The following is a 21,345-nucleotide window of genomic DNA, read 5'->3' as shown; positions in this document are numbered from 1 at the left end:
CATACATTAATTTAGTAGTCAATTGGTTTAGATGACATTTGGAGTCCTGGTGATACAGTAATTAGATTTCCACATTTTTAGAGATAATTTTTCTGTGAGAAATCATTCATTCTGGACAAATTAGGACTTAAGTGAAATAGTTCCATATATAGGAAATTGCTTCTAACATTCCAGGTTTCCCAAGCTAAGTTATCAAAATTAATATACCAAGTGCTGCTTGTGATATAGGTTTCAGAGATTTTATTTTGCTGCATATATGCTGCAATAAATTGATTATCCAAGTCAATAAGATTTCCTAGGAGATCTTCCAATGAACACATGAAAACTTATTTTTTTCAGTTTTCTTTATCACTTCAACAAATTTCCCCAATAAAATTAAATCAGGAGAAAAGGAATGCTGATGATTTTCCTCCATTAATAATAATTCAAAGATTATGCTTGCTAATTGTCTCATGTTGTTTAGGAGAACTGCCAGATCCCAAGTGATTAGGAAACCTACAAGTCTAAATTAATTTGCTAATAATCGATCTATCAAGTAAAGTACAGCACAAACTGCACATAATAAACTTCACCAGTTTTTTGTTATAGAAAATGGTCTTTACTAATTTTTTATTAAGGTTATATCACTTGTTCTAAACACTGTTTCAAACCAAAAAGAATGTATCATACCATTGGATCAGATTTTTGTTTTTTACATTCACCTGTTGGAGTGGTTAGCAGAAAGTTAAAAGTTATAATGTCAAAAAATGAAAGTTAATGGCATTTTTAAAGGAAATGTAACTATGTGCAGAATGTATGGATACATAATATATAAAGAAAAGAAAAATAGAAGGAAGTCCTTTTTGTAAACAAAATGTTCTAACGGAATAAAGAATAATCTGTCTAAACATGAATACATTTTTCCTTCTGAAAACCAAGCATGAACTAGACTCAAAGGGCTATCTTGTACCTGAAACCAACCTATTCAATTGTTTTACATAGAAATAAGCATTAATTGTCCTTTACTTTCTGTAATAGTTTTACTCCATAACTAATCAAAGGATGTATTTATCTTTGAGATTCACTTGTTTGTTTTATATATATCTATCTGCCTATTTGTCTGTCTATCTTTCTCCTGTCCATCTATTATCTATTTGCCTTTCCATCTATTTAGCTCTCTGTCTACCTGTCTACCTGCCTGCCATTCCTCCCTCCATGCCTCCATCCATCCCTCCATCCCTCCATCCCTCCACCCATTACTCCCTGCCTCCCTTGTTCCATCCCTCCATCCATCCCTCCACCCATCCCTCCACCCATCCCTCCACCCACCCACCCACCCACCCATCTATCTATCATCTATCTATCTATCTATCTATCTATCTATCTATCTATCTATCTATCCATCCATCCATCCATCCATCCATCCATCCATCCATCATCTATCTATCTCTATTATCACATGAAACACACACACTGTCACACACAGCTTAATAATTACTATAAAGGAAATGTGTTTTTGTTATAAACCTTGTATATTTTATTTAAATTAAAAGTTCAATCAACTATACAGATATGATCCCAAAAGGGATTAACAAAAGTTTCACTAGCTTTTCTAGAAGTTCATTATGCATCATATAGTTTTAAGCAGTTTTAAGTAGACTTTTCCATGTAAGGGTCACTTTCTGTTTTGAAAGAAATAAAACTTTTGAGCTGTGTATTGTAATTCTTAACAATTTTATATAATGAACAATGTTCAAATCATTTGATAATGTATCTGTGTTTCTCATATAAGGAATTTCAGCTTACATTAAAAGCAAGCATTGTTCTGTATTGTTAAAAATAAGAATTGGCTTTGGAAAAACACATTTTTTTGTCTAAATGTTTTTCCATAGTAGCCTGAATAACTATTCTGTCATTTAACTGAGGATAGCCCTGGTCTTGCTTTGGACAAATTAATGTGAGCATAACTTTTTGGCAGGTTTGAATTCATATTAAAATAATTTCCCCTTTGTTTTCTCATGTGATTATCCCTGTTGTTTAGTAACAACATATTTTACATCAAGCTGTCTTCTATCATTTCTCACAGGGCCCTAGGCTAAATTTGTTTTAACTTTACTACAAGTTTCCATCACAATCTGCTTCCCCCCCTCTCTCCATGATGGAAAAATTCCAGAATAATTAAAAATGGTGAGCAATTATAAATATTTGAACATCTAAGACATCTTACTAAATAGTTACTATGGAGAAGCTGTTTATTTCACCCTCACCTTCGCCCCCCCCCCAAAGAAAGAATGATGGACATAACCATTTCACAAAGCATAGCATTTGCAACAGGCAAGCAGGAATCCATAACACATACATGGTGATTAAATAAATGTGTAATTAACATACTTAAATATGTGTGGATAGGGGAACAATTAGTTATTGATACTAAAGCACAAAGCATCAGATGAGGTTTACCTTATGTCTTTCTAGGCTGTCCTGTCTTGGCCCAGGTCTTCTTTATTTATGAGTATACTTGTTTATTTTTACTTAAATTCTATGGCCATTCGCTTCAACACGGTGACTCTGGCAGGTATCCCATTAATTTTTCTTCTAGGCAGAGGCACTATTCAAAACAAAGCACTGAACTCTTATATTTTTCATATTCTAAGAATTTATATGGAATCTCTATGGAGCCCAGAGAGATTCTTGTCAAGCAGATTCATACTAGGCTGCTTTTTTAACATGTTCTAGCTTCACTTAGTATCATGACAGCTGGAATAAGGAAACCGAGACACCAAAAGAGGTATTTGTGGGACATTACTTCTTACAGGTTATCTTTGCTCTGTTCTTTGGGCTATATATGTATTACAGGATTTGGAGGGAAAGGTTTCAAACTGTATAACATGTTTATAAAATAAATATTGTTAGTTAAACAGCTGGCAAATAAACACTAAATTTTACATTTGAATTAGGAAAAAAAATCTCTTCATCTAGTAGTCATATCAGATCATAAATGAAAAACATTCACTGAGATTTTATATTCCAGAAGGATTCTCAGATTATGTTGCAAGAAATGATATTTCCATATTTTGAATGGCAGCTTTGCAGGGTCATAATACAACAGTGTTTAAAAGAACATTTTTTCTTTGTTTGGCTTTGGTTGAATGTTTAATATTGAATATGGGGAGGGGGTTTCCTAACTTTTTCCTCTTTATTTTTGCATGTATGAGAGTAAGACTGAACAAATGAGTGGATTGGAGTGTGCATCTGTGTGTAATCACAATATAAATAAATGATCCAACTGAAGTTACATCCAAACATAATTAGCGAAAGAGGCACTAGGCTAGAAAGTGGGAAACCATGAATTCTAGTACCACTTAGCCATGGAAAAACAGTTGGGTGACTTTGGCCCAGTCACTCTATCTCAACTCAACCTACCCCACAGGGTTGTTGTTGTGGGCACAATAGTAGAAGAAAGGTGTGTTTGATATGTTTGCAGTCTTGGGTGATTTGTAAAAATAAAATAATCCTAAATAAATAAAGATAAATAAATACAAAATTAATTACTTACATCTTATAATATGGAAATGAATGAATTTATCAGTATTACATTCAAGTGTACCCCTCTTGTAAATTATTAGCAAGTCTCTGGTTCAAACCTAAGTTTGAATAAATTTCAAAATTGTATGAATGGATAAAAAAGTTAGTCTGGTGAGCTTTATTTTTTTTCTTTTTTAAAGGTGGAAGGTGAGCAGCAGGAGGAGAATAATCACAGCATATTTTAAAAATATGTTTTGGGACAATAAGGTTGTTACAAATATAGTTAGTAAATAATATGAACATCCATTCAGAATTCAATAAGGAAAGTCTGGATCTATAATTAATTGAATATGGAGTTAATTAAAAGAAGTGTTTTAATAGTAAGATTCCCACCAGGACATTACAATTGTCAGTAGTGCATCTACTCCCTTTTAGAAACCGACTAGTACTCGTGAGCTGGCTGTCCTACTTTCTAGTGCCAGTTTGCAACAGTTGGACCCACATTACATCTCCTTTTTGCATCTTGTATTCATCAACAGGTGTCTGCAGAATCAAGCTCTTCTATGAACTCCAATACACCATTGGTGAGAATTACTACCCGTCTTTCTTCCAATGCTGATGCTCCTATGTTGGCTGGAGTTTCTGAATATGAACTACCAGAAGATCCAAAATGGGAATACCCAAGAGATAAGTAAGTAATTATGAAAGAAAATGATCTTTCAGTCTTTCAGTTCTCAGATCCCTCATCCAGAAGAATTATATGTATTTACTAATGCTATAGCAAAGCAGGGCAATAAACTGGTCATGGTATACAGGAATTTTCTGTTGTATATTATAAATGAAGAAAGCATGGTCCTGACCTCAAACCAAACCCTGGTTGGCCCTCATTCTTAACCAAAGTTAAACCTTTTAGATGCATGTAATCCAGTGTTTAAAATCCACCTCACTTTTCTTTTTGCAAACTTCAAACAACTTGTTTTTAAAGTTTATCCCTGAACAGTTTGCTTTTTGGCATTTCATGTATATTTATGGAAATACTCATGATTAGGTGAATGAAAGCTAGTGCCATACATTTCACTTGCCACCTGCAAGCTTCTAGTCAACAGTGGGGGTTGTATGCATAAGTCTGTCAGCTTTCCCTGAGGGGAAACATTAATGCGGAAAATCTTAACGCATTAAACACTTAAAACAGCATTCAGCATAAATGCGGGTGGACCAGATTTGTAATGAAAGAAGCTCTTTAAACCGAGGTTTATTAGATTGGGGGGCTGTAGGCTCACAAAGACAACATTGTTTAAACTCCTATAAGAAGCACAAGAACACATAAATTAGTCATTTTCCAATGCAAATGTTTGCTTTCTGCCAAGATCTTAAATTCAATTTTAGTTTCAGAATGAGCACAGCATGATCTCAGCTAAGCATACAACCCTTTAGTCTTTGTCTATTGTTGAAGTAGCAGACATAAGAGATATATTAAAGTGTTCATTAATATTAGCATAATTAAATTAAAAGCTTTTTCAGTTAAAACTTTCTTTTTAAAGAACATTTACGTTAACTGTGTTTTTATGCCATGGACATTTAATTTTATGTGAAAGAAAACATTGTGCATTTACACCGATTGGAAAACATACCAACAGTAGGTATTATTGTTCATTCCACGAGAATATATAAAAAATGTTGCAAGCTTTGAATAGCCATTTGATCTGTTGATATTTCATAACTCATAGTTATATTGCTGAGTTTGGGACAAAACGTTCTCTCCTTTTAAGATACAGAATCAGTGACATTTTTCAGAATTCAAGCAAGCTATAAAATCCTGTTTTGGTACTTCCAAGTGTATGAGAAAGTGTTGCCAATAAGTATTAATTACACACAGAATCCGTACTTCAAAAGCTGAATGGAGGAACGTGCCCAAACGTCTGGATGTATTTTAATACCCTTGTTAGTTCTTTGTAAGAAATGTCCAAGTCAAAACGATTTGCTGAAAGGTTCTTTTATGTTTCACTCTTGTATTTCACTGATTTCAACTGTACATCAGATGCTTTATGCTAATCCTTGATTTACATCCCAGGTTGACGCTAGGGAAGCCTCTTGGGGAAGGATGCTTTGGTCAAGTTGTCATGGCAGAAGCAATGGGCATCGACAAAGACAGGCCAAAAGAAGCGGTTTCTGTTGCAGTGAAAATGTTGAAAGGTAAAGAATCAAGTGACAAGTTCTGCAAATCATGTTTCTTTTCATGGTCTCTGAAGTCTTAAATTGTGGAAGCCCAAAATTCATTTAGTTCACTGTGGGCTTCAGCAGTTTTCCTAGTAAATCAGTATATTTGGCAATGTATTTAATTTTAGTAGTAGATATTTACAAAGAGAGCCTATCTCTGTAGTAATCAAGCCACCTGGCTGGAAAGCACGAAACAGTGAATTCTAGTCTGGCCTTATGCACAAAGTTAGCTGAGTGACCATTGGCCAGTCACTCTCTTTCAGCCTTAGGAAGAAAGCAGAAACAAACCACTTCTGGAAAATGCTGCCAATAAAATTTTAAGGACTAATTCAAAGCTACACATACAAAAATTACAAACAAGGCAAAAAATCATGGCTGATTAACCACCTTGCTGTATGGTGTCATTGGTTTACATCATAGCAATAGTATTTAGACTTATATACTACTTCACAGTGCTTCACATCCTTCTCTAAGTGGTTTTACAGAGTCAGCATGTTTCCCCAACAATCTAGGTCCTCATTTTACCAACCTCAGAAGGATGGAAGGCTGAGTCAACTTTGAGCCTGCTGCGATTCAAGCTGCCAAATTGCAGTCAGCTGGCAGCCAGCAGAAGTAGCATGCAGTACTGCACTCTAACCACTGCACCACCAAGGCTCTTGTTGGACATTAATCTCAGGAATCCATAGCAAAATGCATTTTTGGACATCATTTTTGGACACTTTTTGAAACAAATAAAAAAAGAACAAAAGTTTATAAAGAAAGCACATAAAGTGTGTTGATGAGAGATCCTCAGACTTCATCTTCATATAATAAGAATCTTTATTGATTAATGACACTCATATACAAACATGGATGATAAGCCTATACATAGTGTTTTCTCAGATAGAAGGAGTATGGGGGAGATAACAAGAAAAACCTCTATAAAAAGATATTAAATGATTCTGATGTGATGAAGCACAAGTCTTATAAAACTGGTTGTGTGTATGTGGTATATGCTTATACAAATCTTTACATACTGAAGATAATAAAATGGATCTGTTGCTAATAATATATGTTACGTTTCTTATATAACACCAAGATTTACAATTTACAATCCCATCCACAGTTTTCCTGATTTCAGTTGGGTTTACTTCTGATTAGATGTATAAAAATAAGATATACAGTAAAGGAGAACTTTTCAAAGCCAAGGCAACTTTAAACCAAAGTAATTTGGTTTAATAAAATCCATACATTATTGCTTATAGAAATGAATTTAAATCTTACTATGCTATTGTGCATTTATAGCCATACAGATGCACAACCAGCTACTTGTAATCTAAGTTTATATCCAGTTACTCTTATAGTATGAAAGAATATTGGTTGGATTTCCCTCCTAGATCAAAGGAGGAAGAATTCCTAGTAGACCACAGTCTGATTTCCCTGGGAAGGAAACAAAACTATTTTTAGCTCATCTAAGAGGTTGGCCAGTATAAATCAATGCAGGGAGTAAAGATTTGGTCAAGAATTGCAATTTTACTAGTTGGATTATCTGTTCAATAGATCAGTTAATGGAAAAGTGAGTTGTGTTCGTATATTGTTTAAAACTGCATGGGACTTGTTCTGTCTTGCATAGACGACGCCACAGAGAAAGATTTGTCTGACCTGGTGTCTGAGATGGAGATGATGAAGATGATTGGGAAACACAAAAATATCATCAATCTTCTGGGAGCATGCACTCAGGATGGTGAGTGTCATTTGGATCTTGCAGGTCCTGAAACAATGTCATTTTATTGTGCAACATGCATCTTTTTTTTCATTCTGCACAAGCTAAGTGAAAATTGCAGTCCGAGGGGCAGTAGAGAGATTCTGATGAATAGCATACTTGTATTTCGCTTGAAAAATAAATATAACTCAGAAGTAATGTGCTTAGACATAGATGTTGCTTTCCACATCATTAATTTTGCCTCATAACTGTATTACAGTATTATGAATATTATTAAACCTCCCACCCTTCTTTCTCTACTGTTGCACTATAATTCCCTCCAACCCAGAAGTTGGAAAGATCATTAACTGCACTCACTCCATTGATGGATTTTCCTATTCTAGTTTCCTAGAGTCTGTAAGAAAGTTGCTGGAGAACAAGAGCAGTACTTATACAAAATACTAAACTCTACAACTAGTATGGAGAGTTGCATAAAGATTCTCTTTTTAATGAAGAGAGAGAAAAAAGAGATGCAGGGGAATAGTATTGCTTTGCTTTGCTTTTAGATTCATTTTCTAATATCTTAATCTACTTTCTGTTGGAAGAAAATGTAACATTCCCCCCCCCCCATTTTTCAATAACATTTGAATCTTAAGGATAAATGCATATCTTTCACTATTGTATATCATGATCTAAATCAGGGGTGTCAAACTGGCAGCCCGTGGGCCAGATACTTCATGCCATGCCCACTACAACTCAACATGAGGCCGCAAGTTTGACACCCGTGCTCTAGATCAGGGGTGTCAAACTCGATTTCATTAAGGGCTGTAACAGGTTTGTGTTTGACCTCAGGTGGTTGGATGGGCATGGCCATGGTGAAGCATGGCCAGCTTGACGTCACTTTTGTCAGAAGCCCTTGTGGTGGCCTGAACGCTCTCAGCCCTCCAGAGTCTGTTTTCGCTGGCAGAGGGTTGCAAGAGGCCGTCGCAACCAAAAACAGAGCTCGGGAGGGCCGCACACAGCTCTGATTTTGCTGGCAGAGGAACTGCGGGGCAGTCCTTCACTTCCAGGGCAGCCCCGTGTGCCAGATCTAAGGACCCTATGGGCCAGATCTGATCCCCGGGCCTTGAGTTTGACACCCCTGGTCTAGATAATATTATGTTGAAGCACAAAAAAATATTTTTTAATAGAACTGGTTTGCCTTTCTGGTGTATATGGGGGGTGGTCTTATTATAGATATGTTGAATTGATATTCTGAGTATGAATCACAATAATATCTCCTTATTTGCTTATTTTAAAGGGCCTCTATATGTGCTTGTGGAATATGCTTCCAAAGGGAATTTGCGAGAATACTTACGAGCCCGGCGTCCACCAGGAATGGAATATTCATTTGATATTAACAGGGTCCCTGAAGAGCAGATGACATTCAAAGACTTAGTCTCATGTACATACCAGTTGGCAAGAGGAATGGAATATTTAGCGTCACAAAAGGTAAGCTAGTGCTGGTTTTTTAAAAAAAGTTTTTCATTGCAATTTGGTATTGTCATGTAAGGATGTTATTTTCCAACCTGAAAGAGAACTCTTTCACATTTAAAGAATAAGATCGGCATATGATACAAAAGAGTTTCGGCACTTTCTTATACAAAGCATATGGACATATATGTAACAAAAGAACTGATTATATTTATGTGGTTGCTCTAGGTCAGTGATGGCGAATCTATGGCATGCGCGTGCTGGCCAGCTGAGTTCACCCTTTTTTAAAGCCATTTTCGCTCTCCCCAGGCTCCAGAGGCTTTATAGGGCAAAAAGAGCTTCCCCACCCCCCAGAGGTCCTCTGGAGGCTTCATGAGCTTTTGTGAAGCCTCCGGAGTGTAAAAAACCAGCCCTACAGGCCGGAAGTTCGGGAACGGAGTTCCGGTTTGCTCAAAGTGTCGTTTTTAGCGCTCCGGAGGCTTCAGGAACCTTCCGGAGGCTTCCCTGAAGCCTTCATAACACTTAAAATGACCCTCCGAGCAAACTGGAAGTGACTTCCGGTTTGCTCGGAGGGTCGTTTTGAGCGCTCCAAAGGCGTCTGGGAGGCCTCCGGATGGTCCCTGAGGCCTTCAGAGCACTCAAAATGACCCTCCGAGCAAACAGGAAGTCACTTCCGGTTTGCTCGGAGGATCATTTTGACTGCTCCGAAGGCTTCAGGGAAGCCTCCTGAAAGTCCCTGAAGCCTCCGGAGGGTGTCCGGGAGGGGCGGGGGAGGATGTTTTCGCCCTCCCCAGGCTCATATAAAGCCTCTGGCGCGTGGGGAGGGCAAAAAAAACATGTAAAAAGGGGGGTCGCGCCTGTAGTGTGCGCATGTGCACTGGGGGGTCGTGCATTGCATTATGGGTGCGACACCCCTGCACACGACCCCCCTGTGCTCCTCCCACATATGGCACATGAGCCAAAAAAAGGTTCGCCATCGCTGCTCTAGGTCTATGACAACATAGTTATGATATATAATCACAATAAATCTCCAAAATGAGAATGAAAGACTGATCAGGCTGGTACTTCATACATTAAGATCTCTGTGTATTTGTTCATTATATTACTTTTGTACATTTAGCAACCCAGTGCTATTTCAAAAACATGCCTATTTTTCTGGCAGACAGGAATACCCGTACTCTCCTCCCCCTCCAAAAAAATATTAGCAATATTTTAGAAGTTGTTTGTTACTGCCTGCTTCCTAGGGCTGAGAGAGAGTATATATACAGTAAAATATACACTAAGTGTCCAGTATCCAATATATAGATATTTTTGTGAAGTTAATCATAGCCAGTTAAGGAGTCTTGCTAAGTAGATCAGTAAGAATGGCAGGAATGAATCCACATTTAAAATTTAGCAAAACATTGTTAGTATTTATAACAGATTCAAGCCACATGTCCAGTTTTACAGGTGAAATAGTATATTTGAGTGACTGCATCATTTCCAGCTTGGAATAATTTCAATTTAGTTTTAGAATTTGCTAGGAGCTTATAACCTATCGTAATAAATATTATATAAACATTAATTTCTATTTTGAGGCATTAGATTATCTATCTTTGAAAATCAATTGTTATGCTATCCTATAAATGAATTAAGATATGACTAGAGATTTGAAAATATCAGGAAATGTAAGAAATATATTGAAAGTACAGCTGTTTGCCTCTAAATTCTGGAGACATGCTCAGAAAGGGGTTGTGCCCCATTATCATTATTAAGTAACAATCATTGAGACATCAGGGTTAACATTTATCTTCTGCTGTCCAGAATTCCAGGCACTTCGTTTGTCTCAGTAATTCTTATATTTGTGCAATTGATTGATGGATGGATTGTTTACATGCCAACAAGTTGCTTTTGGATTCTTAGTGACCACATAAATAAATTTTCTCTAAGATGACCTATTTCTAACCTGTTCTTTCAAATCTGTCAATGGTGTAAACGTCGTAACTGCGTCCATCCATCTTGTTGCTATTCATCCACTTCTTTCATTTCCTCCCACCTTTGCCAGCATTGGAGGTTTTTTCCTGAGAGCTTTGCATAATGGGTCTGAAGTAGGCTGAAGTAGGTCCTTTGTGCCTTGAGTGAGAATTCTGGGCTTTTTGTTTGATGACCTTTCAGTTTGTTTTATTAGCTGCCCATGACATTCTCAGCATATAGTTCAAAGATGTCAAAACTCTTCATATCCTGCTTCTCTAAAGTCCATATAGTGTCACAGAGTACACCATGGCTTGTACAATTCTGATCTTTGTAGATATAGATATATCATGGTCTCTTCCAAGGCCCTCATGGCTTTTTAATCAATGCCAGTCTATGGCATATTTTTGGGCTGCTTGTTCCTTTACTGTGGATGGTTGATCCTAAAAGTCAGTAACTATCCACCATTTCAATATCATCATTGTCAAAATCTCTCTGCTATATTGCACATAGTAATTATTATTTATAAAGTAATTCTGGAAAACTAATATGGAACGATAATGATACTAGCAAGATTCAAACAAGGGTTCTTTTGATTTGCCATTCCATACAATTTTCCACTACTTGTTTCAATATCTGTGCTGCACTGAGTTTTTTCTGCAGGTAAAGTGGACTTGGATGTAGTTTCTTCTCTTGAAGTACAGATTTCTTGAATCAATTCAACAAAGTTTCCCTACCTCCCGTTTGATTGCTTTTTTTAAGTGTTCACATTACAGCAACAGAAACTAATTATGTTATATCTCCATGTACAATAGTACTGTATTTCAGTGGCAGAAGATAAAATCAACAGGTTTTAAGTAGCCAAAGAATCTAGACTGGCTTTTAAGAAAACTGCTTTCAGAGCATTTGACGTATATGACTGGAATACTTTTAAGGATATAAGTACTTATTGGGAAGCTTTGAAATGATTAAAATGCCTCCTGGAAGATATTCTTTAAGTATAAAAGAAACTTTGCCTCAATCTGAGAGTTAGATTGGATAAGTTTATATACCCTCTTTTCAAACTGCTTATTTTAGTGACAGCCTAATTTTGCAATTGAATTTCAACTAACAACAGCTTTGTTGGTATAAGAGTATGTTTCAGTAATCAAGAGAACTAGTTCAAACTATTACTGGGAGTAGATATTGGACCATTCTTTACATTATTCCTTACACCTGACCACATGGCCGTAGATTTTTGTTTCTTGGTTCTTAATTCAGCTCTTGTTGTATTCTAAAGATGTTTTATTAGGATTCAATTGTTTTATGCTCAACAATAAGCCCTAGAGATGAATAGAACAAATGAATAGTTCACCATGGTTTGGAAACCTGAAAATGCAAAGCATAATGTATAAAAATAGTAGATCAGCTTAATTTTAAAATGCCAAGAATTGCAAGCTATATAACACGGAGTACTCTGGATTTATAGCAAAAAAAAAAAAAATCAGGCTCCCCATATTTCAATTGGCTAACATTTGATTCTTTGCTAATTTTTATTTTAAAAATTCTAATTTCCATTCCAATAAGTTACATAAGACATCCTGTAGCTCCAAATCTAGTAGAGAAAAAGAAATGAGATCAAGACATAAATTAAAAAGAATAACAACATACATAATTGTGCACTTCTTTTACCCTACAGACTAACAGACTAATCTATTCTATAGATTTTTTATTATCCATTTGCTTTGCAATCTAGTGTCAAAGTCCTGGGAGAACTTTGGAGCAAGATTGTCAAAATCTTAAATCAAATTTTTGCAAATATAAAATTAGAATAATCATGAGTAAAAAAAAGATTGAATAAAAACAGATAAGTCAAATGTAAACCTAGTTTCTAAATGATTTCTTGAATGTTTTTAATAGAACTCAGTAATAAACATCAGTATATCTTCTATTTTATTTCTCCATGTTTAATTTTATTTTTGATCAATCTCTTAAAACAGAATTTTCTAAAGATCTTTTTCTTTTCTCAGCATATCACTTTTCAGATACTTCATTAAAGTTATCTGTAAAACTTTGTTGGTGTTTATTTTATTTATTTATTTTACTCCATCAAGAGATGGAGTATTGTTTGTGGGTGGGTTCGGCCAAAAGAAAACATCAGTGCATATGAATTGATGGATCCTCCACATTTTGAATTATGGGAATATCTCGTATTTTAGTTATCTGAAGTGCTTTTTTATATTGACGTAAATATCTCATGTAAGTATCTGTTTCAAACAGTAACATTTAAAAAAAATAGAATCATGTTACAGATGAGTTTCTTATTTCTTTGTATCTTATTTTATTGTATTCTTTTTCAGTGCATCCATCGAGATTTAGCAGCGAGGAACGTTTTGGTTACTGAAAATAATGTCATGAAAATAGCTGACTTTGGGTTAGCTAGAGACATCAACAATATAGATTATTATAAAAAGACTACTAATGTAAGTGAATGGCAGTCTTATCACTTGATCCACTATCTTTTTTCCAGTGCATTTAAGTAAGGCAAATGCATTCTTAATGGACTTTTTGTACAGCAGCCTAACTTTTAATCAAGAATGAAAATAATAGGCAAGTGTGTAAGGATTCCTAACTCCTTTTTACTAGGAAGGGAAGGTTATCTGCTTACATAGCCTGCAAGAGTACATGTTACATGATGCTTTATAAGGGATAAATTTTAGTGGCTCTTTTTTTTTAATGGTGTCTGTTAAAACTGTAGAACATTATTTCACTCTCAGTTTGTGGGTCTGTTTGAGAGGGACAGAATTGTGAACTCATACACATATACATGCCCATACCACTATGTGGAGGTCATTCAGTGGATGATTTTGTGGGACACATTCTTTATGTAATTGATGATTTTATGGGACACATTCTTTAATTGATGACATTTGATTTTAGTTCTGTAAATATCTCTGATTAGCCATGTTTCAATTGGGCTTCAAGAAATCTTGGTGATGTTCTTGTCAATCTCCTGGTTAAAGTATACAACGTCTTCATTTACCGGTATATCATATTCATACAGACAGTTTTCATACTGTCAACCCCTTTGGCTTTATGAATGTGATGAGCTGTCCTTATCACAGACAGCTACTTATATGAGGCTTTTAAAAAGGTATATTTGATTAAAGCTACATTCATAAAGCTAAAGAGGTTGACAGTATGAAAACTGTCTGTATGAATAATATTAGAAAATTACTGTATTTTTCTAGACAAATCCCTGAATGGATATTCCGAATCATTACATTTTGCCTCTTGCTAAAATATAAACACTTGTTTTATTTTTACCATATTTGTGTCTCATCTTTTTATATAATTGACTGAAAACAGAATTGAGTGGGTAGTTATCCATCCAGGGATTATCTTTAGCTCTAGAACTGTTGGGAGTGGTAATGAGTACCATTGGCTAAATCTGGGGCCATTTGGATTTTTCTTTATTTCAATAATTAAATAGAGAAGCATCTGCAAATGCCTGCAGGCTAGTTTACTTATTCATGGATATATGATCAAATAAAATCTTTCTGGATTATATGAATTCTTTGGAAAGTTTAGAACTTTATACAAGAGATAATAAAAGATAATGAGCTTTTATCTTCTCTTCTTTTCAACCCTGGAGGTTTTAGTGTGAATTCCAGGTCCATAGAAATTAACAATCATAAGTTAAAAGGTCTGTAGTGCTCAGATCCAAAGCCAGCAAAAGTACTTTGGATCCAGCACAATCACTTTCTCTATACCTGTCCTCAGCTGCTTAAAGGAGTTGTTCTGTTTCCGGATATCCTGTTATCACTTCCATAACACCTCCTGAGCTTAGAAGAATATATTCCTGACCCCACCCATCTATACAAAGCAAAGTCAGGAAAGATGCAGATCAGGGGTGGTTCCAGCTGCTGCTACTGCCAGTTAGTTAAGGGATGCGCTGCGCATGTGTACTTGATGCGCACGTCCTTGATGCGCGCTATGTGTGCATGTGCAGTACTAAAAATGCTTCTGTGCATGTGCAGAAGCAAAAGGCAAGATGGTGGCTCTTACAGCGCTGTGGAGAGAAACGGTTCGGGGGTGTGGCAAGCCGAGTTACTACCAACTCGGCTCAACCGAACTGAACCAGTAGGAACCCATCTCTGATGCAGATATTTTGTAGCTGCTATTGAATATAAAGCTCTATTGTCTGCTTCAGACATGAATACTTTACATTTCTGTTCACAAGTCTATGAATGACTCACAAGATCTAGTAAAGAGAGACTTTATTTTCGTATGTTGTACATGAAGTTGCTTTGGCATCTCCCTTCTTTTTGGTGTAGTTTAAATGAATCTTTGCCAACTTGTTGATGTTCTCCCTGTGCCGCACTATTTGTTAATGCATTTGTTAATCTTTCTTTTCTCATTATATGCCCAGGGTCGACTGCCTGTAAAGTGGATGGCACCAGAAGCTCTATTTGATAGAGTTTACACACATCAAAGTGATGTGTAAGTAATTTTATCTTATAACCTTCTTTTATCTTCTTCAAATGAATTTACAGCTTCCTCCAAAGAAACAGAATTGCACATAATAAAACACATATTAAACCAATTTAATTATATCTCATATAATTTTTCCTTTCAACCTTTGGACCACCATGGGAAATAACTTATATAGCATAATTTGGACATATTTATACTATATTTGAGGAAATTTAGTGAGGTTTTTTTCCTCTCTTTTTAATGAATAAGAAAATATCTTTCTCCCTTACTGCATTAGATTGAAAAGCCAAAGAAAACAATGAATATTTTCAATTTCATTCCTGATGTGTGAACTCTTTCTTTTAGCAATATTATTCTAAGTAGGTTTCTCCTTCCTGACTTTTCTGAAACTCTTGATTGCTGTTTCATTTCCCTTTTTTTAAAAAAAATGGTCTTAGATATTGCTCTGTTAATAATCTGGTTAGCTTCAGAGCACATGAATGCTCTGGTTTCTCCTCAATAGGTATAGGTTTCTTCCATTAAACCATTTTTTTAGAAATGCACACTGCCCAAGCATTTTTAAAAAACTTATTTGACTTGCAGCTTATTCTCAACCAAGTAATTTGTGATTTCCTATATCTTGAATTTTGCAGTACAAGATGACATTTGTCAGAAAATAATATTTTAATATATTTATCTAAGGATTGTCAAAAGAACTCTGGAATGAGGAAATAGCCTAAATATCCGATCCATATAATTAATTATTCTTTTTCAGCCATAGTCATATTTTTTTCATATTATTATTAAGCTTATATCTTACCTGTCTGTTTCTGGAAACTTTCATGATGGCTTAAGATAATAAAAACAGTTTCCTAAATACTGGAAGAGGGAAAGGTGAACACATGGAGGAGTTTTCCATAATATTGAAATTCTGTTGGAAACAGTATTCTCCAATGCTCCAAACAGCTGAACTTCTGGCACTGGGAGCATCTTCAACAATCTCTCTTATTCACTGAAGTAACCAGACAAATTCATAATAAATGCTGCAGATAATCAGATTCCCAAGCCATTTGGACTTTAAATTTGCTATCAATGTCTTCAATTCTATGTGTAAGAGATAATTGGCAGTATTTTTCAAAGTAAACATAATGTGATATTTGTCCTTGCACTGGATAACAATCCAGAATTTTTTACCAGTTGCAACGTACAGATACTTTTCAGGGATAGTCTCACTGCAATAGTTGAGTTGGCTTGTAGCAAAATATAGCTAGCCAATGCTCTGGCCCTACCAACTCAGAAAAAGCTTCAGTTAACATATTAGCTTTACTTAGGTAAACACATTCCTCATCACAGCTGACACCTGAAATCCAGGGACAGAAATCAAGGAGTACTTTCAATCTGCAAACCCATTCTTTCTTAATCTAATTTTAGCTTGTTCTCTCTCATCCACTCTCATCCATTAAATTTAGATTACATTTAGACAATGTTCAAGGACACCAATTATATTATATCAGCATAGGGATCCCACCCAAGTCTAAACTATGAAATAAATAATGCACTCAAGACCACCCAGAAGTATATCATAGTTGATAATACAAGCTCATCAAGTATGTCAGTTAATCAATGAAGGTAATCCATGAAGTGACCAATCTCAGTACCATACCATACTCCAGAAGAAACTCCAATAGAAATGGAACCTGATTATCAATTTTATCCAAATGCATCCACCTGGAGGTGGAAGGCCACTCCTTTCTCAACAAGAATGGAGTTTATGAGACTGAGTTATAATTATAGAGATTCCATGTCAACCAAAAACTGTTCTGGGTTTCATTTAGGCAGGAGAACTTCTTACATTGTCATTAGACCATGATAAAAACGTCTAAGCAGTTTTAATAGTTTGAACCAATCTCAACAAAACAATTCCTTTGGGTTTTTTAAATTGTATCTCTTCAATTTTGAACTGTAAGGAATTTAGCAGGATTTAGGTACATCTATTGCATAGGCTGGATTACAAATTACATTATTTTATGACTACTACATATTCTGCATTTTATCATGTTCCAATTTATTTATAAATTTGGTATGTTCAGGATATATTGCATATTTGATGACAGATGGAGATTTAATTATAGGATAAGATTCTGCACTGATCTGATTCGCACACCGTTTATTCTCTTTTTTAAATTTTTTCAGGTGGTCATTTGGTGTCCTAATGTGGGAGATCTTCACTTTAGGTGGGTCACCATACCCAGGAATCCCAGTGGAAGAGCTTTTCAAATTGCTTAAAGAAGGACACAGAATGGACAAACCTGCTAATTGCACCAGTGAACTGTAAGAGCTCTTTAGACATATATACATAGAATAGATTAACATGCATTTGTGATTTCATTCAATTTTTGTCTTTTTATTCCCTAAATATATGTGACATCAACACAGTGTATGGCTTACCAGGACACAATTCACATTTTCTCTTGCAATTACTCAAATTGATTAAAAAACGTAACTGTCAATACATTGGTAGGAAGTATTAATAACTATTTCATCATAACTATAAAAATATTTGTTTATAATTCTCAAATGGGGATTGTCAATTGTGAAAAACAGTTGCAATTTTATTTCCATCCAAACAGCATCCAGTTGTGCATTTCACCATTAATGCAGGAAATGCGAGTAGTCTTCAACTTACGACCAGAATTGACCCCAAAGTTTCTGTTGTTAAGTGAGTTTTCCCCCTTTTTTCAACCTTTCATGCCACTGTTGTTACGTGAATCATTGCAGTTGTTAGCAACATGATTGTTCAGTGAATCTGGTTTCTCCATTGACTTTTTTTATCAGATGGTAGGAAAAGGGATCACATCACCCCAGGGCACTGCAACCGTCATAAATATGAGTCAGTTGCCAAGCTTCTGAATTTTGATCTTGTGATCATAGGGATGTTGCAATGGTCGTAAGTATGAAAAATGATCATAAGTCCCTTTTTTCAGTGACGTAACTTTGAACGGTCACAAAGCGAATTGTTGTAAGTCGAGGATTTTACCTGTGAAGCATTGCTAAAAAAGAAAGCCAAGGCCTTGCCATGATATCAGAGGGCGTCACAAAATAATTTTTTAATTGTGCCTATAGAGCAGGGGTGTCCAAACTTGGCAACTTTAAGACTTGTGGACTTCAACTCCCAGAATTCCCCAGCCAGCTCTGCTAGCTGGGAAATTCTGGGAGTTGAACTCCACAAGTCTTAAAGTTGCCAAGTTTGGACACCCCTGCTATAGAGTGAATGTGTGTTACATGTATATATGTGAGAGTGTGTGTGTGTTGAACATGCTGTGTTAAACTTCAGAGAAATTGAAGTCAAAATACCCTTTGATAGCAAAAAAGATATCTGAATTATTTTAACTATATGCAGAGGTAGTCCTCAAATTACAACATGATCCATTTAGTGATCATTCAAAGTTACAATGGCATTGAAAAAGTGACATATGATCCTTTTTCACTCTTATGACCAATACAGTATCCCCATGGTCATGTGATCAAAATTCAAGACACTTGATGACTGACTCATGTTTATGACGGTTGCAGTGTCCTAAGATCAAGTGATATCAAGTTCTGATAAGCACTTACAACCTTGTTTCTAACTTAACAGCTGCAGTGTATTCACTTAACAACTGTGGCAAGAAAGGTCACAAAATGGGGCAAAACTCACTTAACAAATGCCTTGCTTAGGAACAGAAATGTTGAGCTCCATTAGGGTCATGGTCATAAGTAGAGGAATACCTGTAATGGAGTAGGTTTTGTGTTGCTTTCTTTTGTTGCTTTTTTCTCTGGCTCCACTATTTTAACAGAGCAAAACCTCAATTTAATTCATGTGGAGGAAGGCTGTCCTTTATTTCCAAGGGCCTCTTCAATTTGAAAACACCATTTGTGCTATTTTAAGTCATTTGTATGAAAGACATCTTCACAGAAATGAGATAAAACATCTAATACAATGGGAGCATTATCTGTTGCATCTGAAGTCCATTGCATTAACACCCACTAAGTTGAGATTGCCCTGTATATAAAAGCAAAGTATTTTTAGGAAGTAGAAAACAACAACCAGAAATCATTATCTAGCTTGAATTAGCCAAGAGTTTATTTTGTTTAAATAATTGTTCAGGACCAGGAAAGCATTTGAAAAGCATTTAAAGCTTTTACCTAACTCACATGGTTATACCCCCCTCGGATTGCTTTCCTTGAACCTCTGTAGTCCTAGCATATGGTTCGCAGATTTCTCATATAATCAGCAATAAGCTTTCTATCTTCTACTTATGTATGGAATTATAGTACAATCTGGACAGATTTCTAGACAATTAGAATAGCCTTTTCTCTTTAGTGCAGCATTAGGATTACCTCCAGCTGAATGCCATTAATGGGATATTCCATGCCCATTTAATTTACCTTAATTTATCTAGAGGGTGGAAATAATGATCACACAGGGGGAACAGAGAACAAAGTTAGGTGATTTGCTGTTCAATTCCTCCCTTTGCTAATGCATAATTCAGGGATTGGAATTGATGGGGACAGTATTGATAACTTCACTTCTTTTTATACATTATACATTTATATTAAATATATTAATGTTTAATATAAACATTAAACAGTACCGTATAACTAAGGAAGACTTGTTCACCACTTACAAGTTTGAAGATTTTTAGCATACTATTTATTTTAGGCAAAGGAAGATTTTGACAGCCAGGGAGGGATCCAATTCCCAATAGCTCTAGCTTCTGTAGCCAAGCACCAGATATAATGGAACTTGTAATTCAACAACAATTGGAGAATGATATTTTTTTTTCTATAGAAAGCATTGCTCTAAAGTCTTATAATGATACAAGTTAGGACAAATACAGACAGATAGTGAATAAGAACCAGTATAACTTACCTGGAGCTGAGCACAAATGAGTTTTCTCCATCAATTCTACATCCTATGAAATTTGTGAGCAAGGAGGTTAGAGGGATAAAATTTTAAAATTCTGCAATGGGACAGGAGGCCCTCATATGTTAAATTGAGCACCAGAAGGAAGAGTTTCCTGCTGTTCTTTTAACTTGTTTTAATGTAAGCAGAAAAATCATGGTTTTCAATTACAAAAATATCACATTCACCTTTAACAATGGTCCACAATCTCTTTTCTGCTAATATAATTTCTAATTGCAAATTCAACTAATTGCATAAAAATGGTATTTAAACATACTGAATTATTTTGCCTAGTAATAAATTCATCTCCAATCCTCTGAACCACAGGCATGTTTTCTTAAAGAGCAAAATGTAAAATGTGAATACATCCTGACCTCTTGCAGAACAGCCGTGAGATATTATGAATATGCCATAGAGACATTAACTAACTTAATAAAATGCTGGTTTCCACAGCTACATGATGATGAGAGATTGCTGGCATGCAGTGCCTTCACAGAGACCTACTTTTAAACAGCTTGTGGAAGATTTAGATCGTATCCTCACACTTACAACTAATGAGGTGAGTAAAACAATTTGTCCTTAAACATTAAGTAAATAATGGCAGTAAGAGTTGTTGAGATAATCTGCATACAATAGTTCACTGGCAACCAACATATTACATAAAATCTAGATGCTGGATTTTCTTTATTGCACATTTGGCCTCATGCAACAAAACAAAATCCGAGCACAGGTAATTCCTTTGGGATCTTGTAGAACACAGGTGGGGAACCATGGCCCCTTTATGACTTGTGGACTTCAACTGCCAGAATTCCTGAGCTAGCAGTCATAAACGGGCCATGGTTCCCCACCCCTGTAGTAGAATAAAGTAACCTACAAGGTGCAAGGTAAGATAATTGACCAAAAAATGTATTTGGGGATGGGATGATAGATACTTAAAGGCTTATTCTTCCCAAGTTTACTATTTTAATTCGTTACTTATACAAATAGAAAACAGTAGAGATGGATAAATGGCAGACAGAATGGATTTATTTAAATTGTGAATACATTCTCTTTCAAGGTCCCAATAAAATTAGTTGAATTGTCTATTATATCACTCACATAATGCACTTATGATGAGTTA

The 21,345-nt window shown here is 35.6% G+C and overlaps 1 protein-coding gene across 3 annotated transcripts in view; it reads left to right on the top strand.

Moving 5' to 3' along the window:
* The window catches only part of FGFR2 (fibroblast growth factor receptor 2), a 126,089-nt gene that overhangs the window by 101,104 nt on the left and 3,640 nt on the right, over nt 1-21,345 (top strand). For all 3 annotated transcript variants that reach the window (XM_081955667.1, XM_081955666.1, XM_081955665.1), the window contains 8 exons: nt 4,044-4,195; nt 5,576-5,697; nt 7,334-7,444; nt 8,703-8,893; nt 13,165-13,287; nt 15,237-15,307; nt 17,474-17,611; nt 20,679-20,784. In XM_081955667.1, the coding sequence (XP_081811793.1) occupies nt 4,044-4,195; nt 5,576-5,697; nt 7,334-7,444; nt 8,703-8,893; nt 13,165-13,287; nt 15,237-15,307; nt 17,474-17,611; nt 20,679-20,784 (1,014 nt within the window). The remainder of the gene's footprint in view (nt 1-4,043; nt 4,196-5,575; nt 5,698-7,333; nt 7,445-8,702; nt 8,894-13,164; nt 13,288-15,236; nt 15,308-17,473; nt 17,612-20,678; nt 20,785-21,345) is intronic.

This window comes from Natrix helvetica (assembly GCF_964273705.1).
Source record: "Natrix helvetica genome assembly, chromosome: 5".
Taxonomy (NCBI): Eukaryota; Metazoa; Chordata; class Lepidosauria; order Squamata; family Natricidae; genus Natrix; species Natrix helvetica.
The sequence above is the reverse complement of the archived record's forward strand: the minus strand, read 5'-3'. Positions and strand labels throughout refer to the sequence as shown.